This window comes from Phodopus roborovskii, unplaced genomic scaffold, assembly GCF_943737965.1.
Source record: "Phodopus roborovskii unplaced genomic scaffold, PHOROB, whole genome shotgun sequence".
Classification (NCBI taxonomy): domain Eukaryota; kingdom Metazoa; phylum Chordata; class Mammalia; order Rodentia; family Cricetidae; genus Phodopus; species Phodopus roborovskii.
In genome coordinates, this window is record NW_026126054.1 from 32,020 (window position 1) to 50,919 (window position 18,900).

The window sequence follows — 18,900 nt, forward strand, 5'->3', positions numbered from 1 at the left end:
AGCCATTTTAAAACCATTTACAAAGATAGTAATTATAATAAAAATCCTTGTTTTAGATGTAGGAAAACAACTGTTGGACAATTAGACTGTTTTATTTCCCCTCTTCCATATTTGTAAGGAGTACGTTTTTTTCTGCCCACCGCTAACACACAGAGACTCTGTGTTTGATATAATCCTGTTGGCCTGTTACTAGTTTCTTCTCGGCTAGCTCTATCTTAATTATTAACCCATTTCTATGTATTTCCACGAGGTCTTACCGAGAGCGGAGGAATGGCGGTTCTGTTCTCTCCAGACTCTCCATGTGGACTCTTCCTTACTACTTCCTCTTTCCTCCTTGTCTCCTAGTCCCTCTTATCTCCTTTCCTATTGGCCAACAGTGCTTTATTCATTAATCATACAGAATAACATCTCCCATCATCTCCTTTTTTTTGTGTAGATATGATAGGAGATGTCTTTTTCTGAAGAGAAATGTTGGATCCTTTTTCTGAAGGGAAATGAAGGAGTTGATCTGGGAAAGAGAGGAATGGAAGGGGGACTGGGAGGAGATGAGAGAGGGGAAACTGTGCTTAGAATGTAATATATGAAAGAATAATAAAAAGAGAACAGATTAACCATGTGGATTGCATTTCAAATAGTCAGGCCAGGAATTAAGAAAATAATTATTAGGAAATTACTTGTGCTGCCATGCCAGGAAGTTACAATAACAAAGGTTGTGATTAGTCTTAAAATCTATATGCCCTTATATAATTGTGGGTATATGTGAAGATCTTCACAGCATCTTAGATCCTTTAACAATGTAGCTATGATGAAGATTGGCTAAAAGTTTATTAATCCCATTTAGTCTCTTTGAAATTAACTTGGAGAAAGTTCTGGTCAATGAGACATGGTAGAATTCCTAGGCTTGGCTATAAAACTCAATATATTGAACAAACTGTTGATATTTTAGGTTTCATTTCTTAATGAAACTTAACAAAATATAAACAGGCTTAAGAATGAGATATTTTAGGAATAAAAAAAAAAACTAAGAAAATTATATGGATTTTCTTCTTATATGATATAAAATATGTCAGATTCATATCCTTGCTTGGAGGAAAGCCTTTTCTGCTAGATTAAAAACAAAGTAGAGAGTTTTGTATTATGTACTCAATCATGTCACCTTCCAAATCTCATTATTTTGATGGTTTAAATTTTCCTAACAGTATCTACTGTTTAGCATTTAACGCTTCAGATGTCCTATAAATGCAACATTTGAAAGCATCAAATGTGTATACTTTCAACATTTGAAGCCATCATAGCTTCATGCATGGTATTTGATAAAATCAATACACTTTATTTCTTTGCCCTTTTAGCAGTGAGTATTGAATTATCAAGTGGAAACTATTTTAATAGAAATAAGAGGAGAAACAGAGAAGGAGAACTAGGAGGCATAGAAAATGCTGTGCTAATGTCAGAGAGTAGGAGAAGAACATGAGAGAATGTTTAATCCTTATACTTTCTCTGATACTCTTTCATTCCCTTCTCTAGTTAGAGCTCTTGGTAAGGTAAGAGAGTGAAGGATAAGATCTGTTACTTTTTCTAGGAAGACATTAATGACAAATGTTATTTTAAATTTATGCTACCACAAAAGTGTGGTATGCATATCATTTCTTTGAAGTGATCTTAAAATAATGGTGCAATGTAAAATCCAGCTCATGGGGGTGGGTAGGTCACTTAATAGAGTGTTTTCCCAGCATTCAGGAAATCTTGAGTCCAATCCCAAGCAGAGAGTTAGCAGGGTTGCATGACACATCCATGTCATTTCATCACTCAGGAGGTGTAGGCAGGAGGATCAGGAAGGAAGTCAGGAATAGGCTACTTAAAGCCAAAATAGCTCAGTTGGGAGAGTGTTAGACTGAAGAATAGGCTACTTAAGAGCGTGGTTCAATAAAACAGAACAAAAACAAACCATGTCCATACTAAAAGATGAAAATTAACTTTAAAGTTTTCCTCTACCATGTATTAAGTCTCAAAAATTTGAGCAGGTATGTGTGGTGGCATTCACCCATAATTAAATCTTGAAGGAGGATGTTGAGTTTGAGACTTTGTCTCAAAATCAAACAAATAAAAAATTCCACTATGTATTTTTATTTAAACATAATTTGTCATTAAGACCATTCAATTTCTATCTGTGGCATAACTATTTGCTATAACAAATACTTACTTTTAAGATGTTTGACACTAACCTTGGTTTCTGTGATCTTCTTCTGGATTTCATCCATCGTGTGAGAAACCTCTTTCCATGAGTCAAGCTTGGATTTGGCTTGTCCTATGAACTGTTCAACTTTTTCCTTCGCTTCTATCCACTGTGTCGAATCCTTTAACATTTCATTCAACTGCTGTCTCCGGATCTGAAGATGCTCCTGTACCTCATCCCACTGATTCTGAATTCTTTCAACTGGCATAAAAGGAAAGATGGCAGCAAATATTACTCTAGAGAAAACAGTTGAAATTTATCATAAAATTTCTTTTCATATTTTTGTTTCCCATTATAATATTCAATGTGCTTTGGGTTGATAATTAATAAATAATTTCCTTGCTGAGATAGAAATTTTGAGTTTCTATTAAATTATTATTGGTGCTATGGGTAGAAATGTTTTATTCTTACTCTCTAATATCAAAAGAGAATCATCTCTTAGAAAGGTACTATAGAGCTTGATTCTATTATTTATTCATTTGACTTGTGAGTAGAAGAATCTGAGTTTGGAAGTTCCCAAATCACAGTTAAGCTAGAAAACAGAGACAGACTATTTCCTACAGCTGATTGAGTAACTAGTATATACCACTAGGCGACATTTCAATTTAAAGATAGACCTTTTCTCAAAAATCTAGTGGGGGGCAGGAGAGATGGTTCAATGATTTAAGAGCACTGATTGCTGTTCCAGAGGTCCTGAGTTAAATTTCCAGAAACCACATGGTGGCTCACAAGCATCTGTAATTAGATCTGGTGCTCTCTTCTGGCATAAAGGTATAGGTATATATACATGTGGTTAGAACCTCATACATAAAATAAATAAATCTTTTTTTTTATGGTGGGAAATGATGAATACTGAAGCCTGACTCTAGACGTTGTCCTCTGGCGTTCACGATCAAATGAGAACAAATAAAAGAGGGCATTCAACATATATATATATATATATATATATATATATATATATATATATGTGTGTGTGTGTGTGTGTGTGTGTGTGTGTGTGTGTGTGTGTGTGTATCACATATTTGTACAAATATATTTGATGCTTATGGCATTATGAAGACAATTATACACAGTAAACTTCCTAGGTCCATATTACTAAAACCCACAAAAACAGAATTATATTCAGATTTTATGACTTCATGATTCTCAATATATTTTGACATACTATCTTTGCCTTTTCCTATTTGTTATTTTTACAATGAATCTACCAATAAAGCAGATATTCTAAAGAAGGCATATGAGGATCAAACTATGCAAGAGGGTTTATCTGTAAGCTGCTTTTTATATCTGTGGCTTAAGATATACACTTTATTCCTTTTAAGTATATATTTGCTAACTGTATATCCAAACATCATTTTTATAAGTCAAGAGTTCTCCTGATCATCCTTTGTACAGCCATGAACACTTATCATATACTACTATAATTTATATTTTTACTTTCCTATTTCTCATTCTACACGATGTCTACTTCACCAGCAATTATAGGGTTTGTTATAAATTCTGGCAGTAACTAATCTATGTAACCTTAGTGTATAATTTATATATCCTTGGTACTTTCCTTAAGTGCAGGTTAGCAAGCACTTGGCATATGACAAAGCATGAAAGGGTTTATTTTGTTTTTTGTTATTTGTTTCTTTGCATGATCATACATGCAGGGATAGTTAAGGCATAGATAACAGTATTAAGGTACTGACAAATAATATCTGAGAATCCTCCCCTTGAGCCCTCCTAAATGCCTAATCTATTTGGGTCTGTTGATTGCAGAATGGTTAATTTTTATTTCAAAGCTAATGTTCACTTATAAGTGAGTACATACGATGTTTTAGAGGTGGAGAGTACTGAAAGAGTCAACTAGAAAGGGAGGGGTATTTTGAGGTAAGAGTGAAGCATGGCACAATGGAAACTTCCAGGAATCTACATGGATGACTTCAGCTAAGAATCTAAGCAATAGGGGATATGTAGACTAAAATGGCCATCTCCTGTGACCATGCAAGACTTCCAGTGGAGGGTCTGGGACACGAATCCAACCATATAACCTTCAGACTTCGCTGCCTATGGGATGTGCTAGGATAAGGGTGGCACAGAGATTGTAGGACTGAACAATGACTGGTCCAGTCTCAGACACATGCCACAAGAGTGAGCACACCCTTGATACTGCATAGTGTGCCAAAACCCAGAGGCCCTGACAACTAGGACAGAATCAAAGATGACTGGAGAAAAAGAAGTCAATGTAATTATGCCTAATGATTTTCTTCTCTGCTCATTTATTGGTGCCCGATCCAATTGTTATTAAAGAAGATTCATCTGGTAACTGGTGGAAACTATTGCAGAGAGTCAAAGCCAAACATTAGGTCATGGTCAGGGAATCCTGCTGAAGAGAGGAAGCAAGGATTATAAGAGCTGAAAGAGTCAAGGACATCATAAGAAAAATAATAGAACCATTAAACTGGCCCATAGGTGCTCACTGGGATTGAACAATGAACAGGGAGCATTGTAGGAATTCAGTTCATTTAACCAATGGTATTGGAGGCATTAGCCTTATGGGCCTTATGGGCATGGTCTACTGTGGGTATATGATCAGATAAAAAATAAGGACAGGGGCCACGTATTCTCTTGGACAGGAAAGGCTTCTGATGCCACAGCTCAGTGATCTGGTCCAGAGTTTTCCCCATCTTTCCCTAGTGGACAAAGAGGCAGCAGCTGTGTGACTACCTTCTGAATTTCCATTTCATCCCTTAATAAAAAGTCTTCAGTGGATTATCACTTTATCTGGCACCTGAAGTGGGGCACCAAACAATGACCATGACATTAAGAGTCTCATGCTCTATGGACAGATAGTTTCTATCAATAAATATATAACTGAATTCCCAGGACTTGGCCATTATTTCAAATTTTTCTCAGGTTCTCTCAAAGAATACCAGGATCCACCAATCATCAAAAAAGTAGTCTAGAAAATTACACCCAAATTCATAAAATATTGTTTGTGAATGCTTGTTTTCATTTAAGGGGTCTTGGTTATAAGCTGTTATTGGTCATAGTCAATCTCTTTCTAAAATAAGAAAGGGAGATATGATATAGAAATGATGGAGAAAAAGGTAGACTAGTGAATCTACTTTAATCTAAAATCAACTGTTAATCTCAAAATACTTAAATTGGAATAGATTTTAGTTTATTTATATAAATTTAAAGTCAATATTATTATACTGTATATTTATACTCTTGTTTAAGGGATTATAGTTATACAGCTCATTTAAAATATAATGTATAGGTGTCTGGCCCCAGCTAGATCTGCCTATCTGCACGGAAACATCCTGAGTGCTCTGATACACACCCACCCACTCCCACCAAGAGCCTGCCTTCCCCCTACCCTTTGCTCTACCCTGCCAACTTTCCTACCTCTTGGATTGAGCACTGAGACAGAGGGCAGAACCAACAATCCTGCCACCTGCGGGGAAATTCCTGGAGCTGTTCTGAGCACACTAACCCTGCCTATCCATATTGGACCACCCTGAATCCCTACATGCCTGATCTCTGACTCCCCCCACCAGTGCTCTGGTGGAGTTCCCGAGTTCTCCCCTTGGGACCATCCTAAGCCCCTGCCTGCTGGATATTTGACCCCCCCTCATAGGGCCTCTTTTGAAGCTTGAACTTTGACACCAATCACAGGGTCACTGCATGAGGAGAGACCTCCTAGTGAGCTGTGACAACCAAAAGCTACAGACATCAAACTTCTGACCCTCCTAAGCCTACCAGGGGAGCACCACAGAGGGAAAGAGAGACCCCACATGCACCTACTGGAAGAAGTGATGGGAAGACAGCAATGCAAGAAAACACCTAACAATAGACAAGCATGAAACCACAAGAATCAAGGAACTCTACACCAACTAGAACTGAACACCCCAAAGCAGATGAGGCAGAAGATAACGACTTAACAAATAACTTCATAAAATTACAAAGGCCCTCAAAGACGATGTGAGAAAATCCCTTAAAGAAATGGAAGAAAAAACAAACAAAAAATGGTTAGAATTGAACAAATATCTTAAAGAAAGTAATGAAAGACAAGAAAAAAACAATTAAACAGGTGAAGAAAATGGTTCAAGACTTGAAAAACTGAAACAGAGACAACAAACTGAAGGAATGCTAGAAATAAAAAAAAAAAAAAAAAAAAAAAAAAAAACCGGGCAAACGATCAGGAACTATACACACAAGCATAACCAACAGAATACAAGAGATGGAAGAGAGAATCTCAGGCACTGAAGATAAACTACAGGAAATAGAAGCATTGACCAAAGAAAATAGTAAATCCAACAAATCCTTAGCACAAAACATCCAGGAAATGGGGGACACCTTGAAAAGACCAAAGCTAAGAATAATAGGCATAGAGGAAGGTGAAGAAACCCAGCTCAAAAGTCCAGAAAACATATTCAACAAAATCATTGAAGAAAACTTTCCCAATGTGAAGAAGGACATGCCCATGAATGTACAAGAAGCATACTGAACACCAAATAGACTAGACCAAAGATAAAAGACCTCTCGACACATAATAATGAAAACACTTAACATACAGACTAAAGAAAAAATATTAAGAGCAGCGAAGGAAAAGACAGGTAACATATAAAGGCAGACCTATCAAAATTACACCTGACTTCTCCATGGAAACTCTCAAAGACAGAATGTCCTAAATAGATGTTCTACAAAGACTAAGAGTCCACGGATGTCAGCCCAAGCTACTATACACAGCAAATCTTTCAACCACTATAGACGGAGCAAACATGATATTTAATGACAACGCCAGATTTTCACAATATGTATATACAAATCCAGCCCCACAGAACGTTCTGGCATGAAAACTCCAACGCACGGTAATTAACTATGCTCACGAAGACATAAGAAAAAGATAATCCCACTTCACCAGAACCCAAAGGTAAAACAGGGCAAATATATTCACAATACCACCGCCAACAACAAATATAAAACAAACAAGCATTAACAATCAATGGTCCTTACTTTCCCTCAACATTAACAGTCTCAACTAGACTATAAAAAGACACAGGCTAACAGAATAGATATGAAGGCAGAATCAATCCTTCTGCTGCATACAAGAAACACGTCTAAGATAAAAGGCAGGGAAAATTTCTTCCAATCAAATGGACACAAGAAGCAAGCAGGTGTGGCTATCCTAATATCTAACAAGTTAGACTTCAAACCAAAATCAAACAAAAGAGGTGAACACGGTCATTTTGTATTCATCAGAATAGAAATCCATCAGCACAAAGACTCCTTTGTAAAAGAAATGCTACTATAACTCAAACCTCACATAAAACCTCACACCCTAATAGTGGGAGACTTCAACACCGCACTCTCACCACTACACAGGACCACCAATCAGAAACTCAACAAAGAAACAAAAGAACTAACAGAAGTTATGTGTCATCTGGTTTTCAAAGACATCTATAGAACATTACATCCAAACACAAAAGAATATACCTTCTTCTCTGTTCCACATGGAACCTTCTCTAAAATTGTACAAACTTCAACAGATACAAAAAAAATTGGAATAGTCCCCTGTATCTTACCAAACCACCATGCTTTAAAGTTAGAATTCAACAGAAATCGTGTAAACAATACAAACTCATGGAAACTGAACAATGCGTAAATGCACATATCTAGGTCAAAGAAGAAAGAGAGAAAGAAATTAAGGACTTCCTAAAATTCAACAAGAATGAGGACACACCATACCCAAACTTATGGGACACCTTGAAAGCATTGCTATGAGGGAGGTTCATTGCACTAAGTGCCCATGTGAAGAAAATGGAGGATAATGACACAGCACAACTGAAAGCCTTAGAACAAAAAAGAAGCAAACTCACCCCTGAGGAGTAGATGCCACAAGTCAACTCTGAGCTGAACTGGAATCCAGATGCAGAGAGAGAGGACAAGACCAGGCTACAGAAACTCATAGAGACAGATGACCTGAACAAGGAGGAACTAATGGGCCCCCAGACTAATAGTTGGGAATCCAGCATGGGACTGACTCAGACCACCTGAACATGGGTCTCAGCTAGAAGGCCTGAGCAGTCTAAGCGACCTCAGACAGTGGAACTGGCATGTATTCCTTTTGCACAAAAGGACTTTGGAGGCACATACCCCATGGAGGAATACTCCCTTAACTTAGATACAGGAGAGCAGGCCTAGTCCATACTCCTAATAACTTGACAGATTTAGATGACCCCTTCTGGAGGGCATCACCCTGCAGGTGGAGTGCGGAGGGATGGGAGAGGAGGATGGTCGGGGGCATAGAGTTTGGGAGAGAGAGGAAGAGGGAGGGAGAGGGAACTGGGATCTATATATAAAAGAAAAATAAAAAATAAATTAATATAAAAATGTAATATATAATTGGAATTACAGATTAATTAGTAGTCATGTATAGTATTCAAATTTGTATTCATGTTAGGCTTTCTAGGTACAGAAAAAAAATTTTCAAATATGTAGGTAATCTTCAAACACGTCAAAAACCTACATTTTATGGCATTTATAATGTTTTAAATACTTAGGCTTTTGTTAACCATGAGGCACATCTTCTCCTGGAAGCATAAATTACTTCAAAGAGAATGGTGAACACCAAAGAAACTCCTTATGGAATTTGCTTTCAATGTGGTAAGCCTAGCTATTTGGGTAAGAAACAGGTTTGCCTGGACTGTTTGTAAATAGGTTGTATAAACTAGACATGCAGGACACACAGGAGAATAACCACTAAACTTTGCTAAAACAAGGGGGTGGCGATAGCCCTTCAGGTTCTTGATTCACAGAAAAAAATCTGCCAGACATTCTGCAGGACACAGAGGAAAGCATTTAATGAACTTTGCCAATATAGGTGGGATATTCCTACAAATTTACTGCTTCACTAAAGTGCCTGCCAGATACTCTAGGCTTGTAAGATGAAGAGGGATACCTCGATGCTACAGAAGAATTTTGGTTGACTGTCCAGGTAGCAAGATGTCTCTGTCATCTCTAGAAGTTTGGAAGTTTCTTTCAATATACTTTGTTTACTCAGGTAATATTATATCCTTCTGGGTCTTTGATAGAACTGAAGACAAGATAGTTATAGTTTTACTTAGTAATGATAAAAGGTAAATTACTTATGAAACTTCAGGCTCACAAAGATAGGATAGATGATAGTATATTTCTTTAATTTAGTCAAATACAAATAGAGTAAATATTGTAACTGTAATTCTCACTAGATAATTGTTTTATTATATGTAATTTTAAGTTGAAGTTAAATCATTCCTTTCTGATTAGATAGAAAGGTGAAATGCTGTGAGATATCTTTCTGTATGCTGTGAATGTATGTTGCTCTTATTGGTTGATAAATAAGTAAAGCAGAACAGAGTCAGGAGGAAAATCCAAGCAGAGATATAGAAGAAGGCCAGAGACAGAGAGAGTCCAGCAGCTTCCCAAGGAGCAATATGCAAGATCACCACCTGTAAGCTTTGGGCCATGTGGTGATACACAGATTAATATAAATGGGTTCATTTAAATATAAGCATGAGCCATCATCCAAATATTTATAATTAACAATAAGCCTCTGAATGATCATTTAGATATAGCTGTGAGGCTGAGCAGGGTAGAAAATCCTCCAGTTACAAAGGAGCCTGCATGGTACTGGCCAGGCCATCTGCATATAGGTTACAGTGTAGCTTGGTCTTCTTGTGGGACTCCTAACAGTGAGAGTAGGGGCTGTCTCTGACTCTTTAGCTGATATTTAGGATCTTATTACCCATGTTGGCTTCAATTAAAGGAGGAGTGCTTAGTCTTACTACAACTTGATATGCCATGTTCGACTGGTATCCATGGGAGTCCTGATATTTATAGAATAGAAATGGAGGAGGAGAGGGTTGAGTTTGGGGCCTACAAGAGGTGGCAGGCAGGGGAGATTTGGAAGGGAGAAGGAAGGGAAAATTTCTTCAGGTTTTCTGATAAATAAATTACAAAATTAAAACATCAAATTAAACAAAAAGAAATAAGTCATAAAATCTAAAGATCATCAAAGCAAAGCTACTATCCTGTATATGTTTCCGTGTTATAGTTGAACAGCATACAGACATAGAAATTGTCCATAATGGCCAGCAATTCAAATTACAGAATTTTATCACACTTGCAATATTTTCCCCATGAGATTGATTGATCAAAGATGTATTATGGCAATGCCCTTGTTCACTAGAGCCCATACTGTTAGATTTACATTTACACAAGATTCCACTGACATAGAAAAGTGAAATAATAATAAAATATATGCACATAAAACCAGACAATCTGTGCATGTGTGTAATTGAAAAGAAAGCCAGATATACACATTTTTTTTTCTCCTAGAGGTCTATTGCTGAAAGCTTCTCAACGGATTTACACAGTAAATAGATGCTGGGTAATGAAGGGAAGTAAATAACCAGAGCTATGACATTAGATGACAGACTGGGACACAGCATGTGTGCTGATTTACAGGTCTCTAGAACTGTCAAATTAGAAACCCAGTAATCATGCTAAAAATCACAATATTGCAGAAAAAGGAATAGTTCAGTTGATTAAGTACTAACCAATTCTTCACTTCAAGTTTTAAATGAGCTGTGTTTTACTATCAATATACATTCTTGGCTGAAATGAATTCCTACACCTTTCCCAGGAAGGACTGCTATTTTTAAAAAAGAAACGATTGCTACTTTGAACATACACTGCTACTGAACAAAGAATAGCAATTCAGTACTGATGCTGTAGCCTGAGAATTAGGAGTTAGTACTATTGAATTGTAGAACTTAATCTTGATTTTTTGGTGTGGCCTGAATTACAGCCTTTTATTAAGTTTTGTATTAAAATAGCAAAGTTGATTCCCTAGGCAAACTTAAGTTTTCCCAATTACAGAAGTAAAATAATTAACATATGGCTAGGCACAATATTATTGTGATGGTCAGACTCAGTAATGGACACAAGCATAAAGAACTTTGTTAATCAAGGTGATGCAACATTTCTACATGGGGAAGGATAAAGAACAGATTTAGTCTTATCACATATCCATGATCTACTAGGGGTATATACACCCTGTGGATCTTAATGATTACATAGAGAATTCAAGTATTCCAAGTAGAAAATACCAAGTTGCAACACTTACACTGTAGGGAAATATGAGTTCACTTAAGCAAGTAAAGAGAACAGATATGCTCAATTGTGAACAGATATAAAAAAAATCATTTCAACTACAGTCAAGATAATGAACTCTGAATCAACTTTGTGTGTCTAGGAAAAACATGGTGACTCACAGACTGTATCCTGGGGCAATAAATCAAAGAAATCACTATTACTGTACTCCTATACTAAGCTAAAGAAAACTGTACAAAGAGTAATGTTTGACCTTCAGAAACTTAAAAGAAACCAAGGCAAAGTAAAAATGATATTAACAAAAATTATAGGTGATATTATGTATATCCCTCTGGCTTTTAGAAAGTAACTAGATGTGATTCAGTGGAAGATATATCAATATGTAAGCTCTACAAAACGAAGTCTCAACTCAACTCCATGAAGAAGAGTAAGAAGCATATATGATAAAAACATGGTTGGTGTGAAAGTAGCTTTATTCTTTTTAGGAAGAAGAGAGGAAGAATGTGGTTGCAGTGAAAATAAAGTGTAAAGTGTCCATGCTGTAACATAATGGAAACGAAGGAACTTATGGGACCTAATGTTTTCTTAGTCACTATTGTCAAGTAGTATTTGCTTTATCCCATGTCTAAAGAAATCTACATTTCAGGGATAACCAAGCATTTAGATCCACAGAAGGGAGAAACAAAGTAAGTAATTGAATTAAAAATGTTCAGAATATCAACAAACATTTAACATTTGCATGGAACATGGAGGTCATTATTAATTTACTATTATTTTTGTACTATATGTATTGTTAATACATAGGTAATAAAATTTGTAATCTACAGGGTTGAAATTTATTATGAGTATCTTGTCTCTAACTTGCACTCAATTATAGGGGTGAAGATAGGCAATTATATACTTATGTAGTATTTCTCCATGCTTCTAAAATTCTGAGTGATGAAATAAGGAACAAGCAGATTGGCTATGCCCTGGGGATCTTTCTAGCTCTGCCAATCTGTGACATGCCTGTCTCCTGATGCTTTTGCCAGAGGAGGATTGTGAAGAATTTAGTGAATACTGTAACTGCATGGGCAAATAGCAAATCAAGAGCCATATTATTTCCCTAGATTGTCACTATGCATGTTTTATCTTGGTAACCTTATGGTCATACACTCAGTCATGGTGAAAGTCTGTTAAAGTAATCTTAAGCCACCCTTAAAAACTGTTGTCTTTTTCTAGATTCACGGTATTTTTCTCTTTTTATCTTGATATAGGCATACACCACATAGGTATGTTTTATTCATCAAACCTCATCAAACGGAATACTTAGATATATGCTATACAAAAGCTGGCATAGGTAAAAGAAATGTTATTGAATAATGAGTCTAGATAAAGACATATGTTGTATATGTCAGAATATGAATTTATATCACCAGATTTCTTTGGAAATTATCAGAAAATAATACAGACTGTGCATAGACAAAGAGATAAAGTGATAAAGACAGGTTTTAGATTATAAATGATGGATTTGTGGATATTTACTGCAATGATTTCAGTTTTATGTCCCCTTTTAAACATTTCAAAATATTAGTTTGTAAAGTAAAATACTCCTCCATAGCCCAGCAGCATACTACTTAAGTAGTTGTAGAATTTGCAGATACCCCTTTACAATGTTGAAAAATACATATTTCAGAAAATGGAAGTTTAAAAGATATTAAACAGGCTTTATATTTATACAACAGCAAAATTCTTTGTTTATAATCATGCTCTCTGTGCATGGAGTGGAGATAGACATGGGCTACAGACCAGTCTCTTAATTTTCCAATCAACAGGTTAGAAAAGAATGGGTAATAATTTTAAAAGTACAGTACATAGTCCTATGAAGAAGATAATGTGTAAGTCTTATAAAGTTTTGTTTTCTTCTTTAGCTTATTAATCATGTGAAATTTTTCATTATGAAAGATGATTTTTAAAATGGTGAGACTTTTAGTTTACATGAAAGCCTGAAGTTAGGAGAGCAAAAATTTACAAACACTTGCAAATGCCCATGTGTTAAATGCTTCATCTCCAGCTTAGCCCTGTTAACAGAGTCTGGAAATATTTAACAGGCATGCCCTAGGTTCTGGATAATTGAATACTAACCATAAATGAGGATAATAGATACTTCTTTTACTGTCATTTTCTTCCTGATGATGAGATGATTAGTGGTTTTGTTTCCTTGTGCTTCCTGACATATTGTGCTTCACTACACACAAAACCACTAAGAGCCCTACCTAGAAATCATTGCAGTGGCAGAAAGCTGATTATTATAATAACTGTATAATATTTTAGTTTCTTATTCTAGGTCACTTGTAAGTCACAATAAGAAACTATCTAGATTTGTTATAAAGACAGCATATTGTTGGATAACCCATCTGTCCAATAACCCAGTAACTGCTTAGTTAGGAGTCAAGTATCGCAAATAAAATGTTCTCAGCATGAAAAGGTATAGAAAGAGATCATTGCAGCATAGTTAAAGAGTCCAATTACAATTCCAGCACCACAGATTTGTTTAACATGCCAAACACATGCAATGTACATAACAACACCCATCCATCACTGTGAATTTGCACAAAGTTTAAGAATTCATTGGAATACAATTTTTTCTCCCCTAACACACACACACACACACACACACACACACACAAAAAAAAATTCCATTTGTACACCCTACTCTAAAACTTGTTTTTAAATGAATGAACAAAGTAAATGATATCAGATAACTGATGTGGTCTCAATATCATTGTTGTATGAACACTTCACAGATTCTTCATTCAAATTTTACAATAAAAGTAAAGGAAATATAATTCACTGAATGTGTATGAGTGTGCGTGCATGTGTGTGTGTGTGTATGTGTGTGTGTGTGTGTGTGTGTGTGTGTGTGTTCTTCCTCACCTCTTTCTGTTCAGATTGAGACTCTCTTCTGCCCCACCTGGATCCATTCTTATATTCTATTTTTTCTATTTAATTATTAGTTTTTCATTATTTTATATACTGACCACCATTTTTCCTACCTACAGGTCTCTCCTCCCATCTATCAGTCTCTATTTTGTATTCTGTCCTACTTCTTGATGGTAGCTATTCATTTTCATAACTTTCTGTATCTCTAATCTCAGTCTAGGACACACTTCTATTGTGTAAAAGTAAATAATAAGAATCAAACAAATCAACATGCACCATAGTTTATTCTTTCCCTTCTACCCACCTGGCAAAATCAACATTCCCCATAGAGTTTCCTTTTTTCCCCAACCACATGGCAAATCATGTCTTTCTCTTCCACAGAACTGTTGTTTATACACAGTGCTGCTTAAAAAGATGGCTTGTATCACAGAAGCATTTTTTTTATATACTTGTAAGTTTGATGACATTATGCAATCTCAGGCTTTCCCTTCAATTTTCTAAATCGGGATCTTCATTTTAAACAAGATTCCTTAGGTAATATAATATTCATGGTAAAGTTTGAGAAGCACTAGACTCCACCCATAATTTCCACAGTAATATCTCAGGTGATATTTCCAATCCAATGCAAATTGATTTTTGGTACTGAAATTATTTTGCTGGTGATGATAGCAAAAACCTTCAAGTTGCTGTATTATTGTAGCCTGTAGAGTGTGTATTTATTTTCACAAAGTGCCTTTTATTATGTTTCATTACTGAGAAAGGCTTAAATCTGCTTTTGTGAGAATGGAGCTCTGCTTTCATTTTATTCTAATACTTTGGCCACTTCTCAGATTGTTCTGCCCACCCCTTAAATATTGCTATTCATTAGGGGTCTCTTTTTAATTTCCCCTTCATTTATGTATTCTCCCTGGTGAATTCATTTACATATACTGTTTCATCTATGGTGGGTTAACTAAAATTTCTGTATTAAACAAATCCTGAGGTTCACAAAGCCAAACATCTACTAAATCACTTTTAAAGTACAGCATATCCAAATTCTAGCATAATACCTTCAACCTTAGTTTGTCTAACTACTGTTCCTCTATGTCAGAACTTAAGGAAAAATGTACAAACTATCCTCAAATTCACTTACCTTCTGTCCTTTAACCAAGATTATAAGACTTTGCCAAGTCATATAAATTTTCACAGTTTTTAATTACTCTTCTAACTTCTCTATCATCTGATTCTCTCTTGTTCCACTTTAACTACCCCCCATTGCTTTCTCTAATTGTTAGATCATAAGATTCTCTACACATTTGTATTACCTGGAGAACTTTAGAAAATACTAGTGCCTGGGACTTAGTCTCAAAGTTTCTGAATTAATTGGGTTGGGGTGGAATCAAGGCAACAACATTTTGAAAGCTTCCTGTAGTGATTTTACTATGTATCTAAAAATGTAAATTATTACTCTAATATGTGCCTTTTGTACTTTTTTCCATCTTTATTACTTTGGTCAAAGAAGCCTTTAGAAGATTAAAATCTAATTCTGTCTATCATCATGTCTAAAATTTGATTCATTTTATATTCCTGTGCTTTATAGGTGTAATTAAAATGACACACTGGCTTATGAGACCATTGAAGTAGACTTTATATACTTTTTGTAGTTTCTTAGTTTCTGATGTTTGATTTAATGCCCATTTTCACATGGTATACACATGTATGATTTTTCAGCATATGTTATGTTACATAGATACTTCACTCATGTGTGTTTACAATTTATTCTGAAATTTCCCTACTTTTGCAGATGGCACAGTCTGTTCCAACATCATTGTCATTAGTCTTCTTGACCATTTCCTTAGACTAAATCCAAGGTTGATACTGCTCTACTGTTTGAGTTTCTTAATCATTTTCTCTTTGTTTGCTTACCTTAACTCAGAACACACTGATTGTACTGTTTAATAATTCTCTCTCTAATGTTTATCTTACCCATTAAATGTTAGTTACCTGATGATGGGCAAAAAATTTATGTATTATGTATTTAGGAAAAACAATAAGTATGGCAGATAAGAGGAGATTTTAAAAATATGTAGAAAGGACAGAGGCCATGTGTACAACCTCAATAAATTGTTACTATAAAAGCAAAAATCCTCAAATATATATTTGAGCTACATACATGTAATGAGGGACATCAGGGACATGAAAATAAAATACATCAAATAATTGTCAAAAATTGGGTTTGTTTATTAAGGGGATATGGAAGTGTAGCCCAATTCTTCAGATTCTATTGTACAAAAACAAAATACTGGGTTACATGTAAATATCAATGCATTATGGGTCATTTAGTGTATATATATAAGCAATTCTATTTAAGGCAAAGACAGTGTCATAAATTATAAAATATATTTTGTTGTAAAGCATTAAGTGAAAGGTTTAAAAGTAAAAGACATGAAAAACTGGAACTGACATTTATAGGCCCCATTTTCATTTTTTAATAATTTTGCATTTTGAAACCTAAGCAATTCATGAACTTTAAGAGTAAGTACATTGTGTGAAATGTAATGTGTACAAGCAAAATTATTTGCCACTTCTAATGATGACAATGACAAATAGTGATAATAGTAACAAAATAGTGTAAATCAAATTATGTAAATTAAACTCTGAATTTTAATACAACTTGTAAAGTATCATTGCGACTTCTAAATGAAACATTTGAATTTATAGAAAACAAAACAAAAATGTGTTATATAGATGCTACATTTTCCATTTAAGTTGGGGTAAATTACAGCCATAGATTCAGAGAAGAAATACCCATGAGAGAGACAATACCATGATGAAACATATGGCTAAGAATTATACAAAAAGCGTAGTATAATTTCCTTAAATCTAAAAGGAAATTCTTCCAAAACAGAATTCCCATAGTAAAGAAAACAGAAAAACTGTAACAAGACATGATCTGTATGGAAAATGCTTTGTGAATTTCATACTGAAAGTAAATATAAAGTACGTAGCTGTTTTCCTTAAAATAAGGAATAACATCATAATTGTGCAATTGAAGCAAGCGAACAATTCTTTGAAAAGAGAAAACTGTTGTATTTTAACCTAAGCAAAACAATGCAAAATATCTACTAAACTTGGTATCAATCAACAGAATATTTTTCTCTACGTTCTTAGACAAGAAAAGCAATTGGAGCATCTGACAATCATTTCTCTTTATATTTGTATGTTATGTGTATATTCATGTCTTTGTTCAAATGTGTATTAATTCATCACAAATTTTCATCGATAACACATCATGTATCTGAGATTAATTTAGAATATATATAAACATCAATTAATAAATAATATGTTGTATAATAACCTATACCTATTTCTTAAGTAAATATTTTATAAGTAAATGATTTAGTTTCATATTTACTTGTATTGGAATCACTTTTTATGTTAGGTTTTCAATATAAGATTTATTTAAATGCATCACAGATGAGAAAGAAAATATAAGAGTTGATTTATATAGTTCCCTGGGATCTTTGGTATTATGGTAAAGATGGAGGGGGTGTTCTTTCTCAGTGCAGTGTGAATGATAGGGAGTTATATTATTAAATCTGAAGAATAGACATGACACTAACTGAAGAATAGACTTGGAGTTGAGACTAAAAAGATAGAATCTCAGAAGAAGAAATGAAGCAAAACATCCAGGCATAGCCTTATGGTGGGTGATAAACAGTAAGAATTTATGAACAATATATCAGAGGATGAAAAGTATGGGGCAGTACCAAACTCTGGACAATGTCCACAATTCACTGCTGGGTATATGCTAGATGCAATATCTTCAAAGAATCTAAGTCCCAACAGCCATGCCCAAAAACAATTTGAGGAGAGAGGGGTTTATTATAGCTTATAGCTGTAATCTGTCATAAAGACAAGCCAGGGCAGGAACTGAAGTAGTGATCATGGATAAATGCTGTTTAATGTCTTGATCTCCATGGTTTTCCTAGTTTGCTTTTTTTACAACCCAATTTCCAGGAATTGCACAGATCACAGTGAGCTGTGCTCTCTCATATTAACTCTTAACCAACAAAATGTCAGAATTGCCTACAGAACAATTAATTGAAGTAACTGATGTTCCTTGTTCCCAGATGATCCTAGCTTAATAAACCAAAAAATCCTTTTTCAGGAATGAAATGTAACTGATTGACTATGAACATTGTTTTTAATATGCACATATCACTGTTCCCCTTCTAGAATATAAACTGCATGCAATATCAGCAAAACTCTTGCTGATGGACTCTGTGTTAGGAACTTCCATGCCTGATTCTCTTAAAAGCTCAATTGTAATTTATTTGTAGATAAATAAGAAAACTGGCACTGTCTCTTTCAGAAAGTGAAAAGATTTCTGTTGTAAACAAAATGAACTCACAACTTCATGTTGAATATTCGGTTACGGTTGTCCCTAAGATGCCAAGTCATGAAGACATTTTTCATATGGCATTGATTATTGTCTGAATAGAGTTGGTTCAAATGTAAAACTTAAAATGTAAAACTCAACAATGGTTCTATATTTTTCCTGCATTTATAACAGGATGTTCTAAAGACAAAAAATGTCTTGGACCCTTAAGTAAAAT

At 34.9% G+C, this 18,900-nt stretch overlaps 1 protein-coding gene across 1 annotated transcript in view; it reads right to left on the reverse strand.

Annotated features, from left to right (window-relative positions):
• Nucleotides 1-2,222: 2,222 nt before the first annotated feature.
• Nucleotides 2,223-18,900, reverse strand: part of LOC127218330 (dystrophin-like) — a gene marked incomplete at its 3' end in the record, with an annotated part of 164,192 nt that continues 147,514 nt past the window's right edge. The window contains exon 6 of the mRNA XM_051179355.1: nucleotides 2,223-2,434. Coding sequence (XP_051035312.1) covers nucleotides 2,223-2,434 — 212 coding nt within the window. The remainder of the gene's footprint in view (nucleotides 2,435-18,900) is intronic.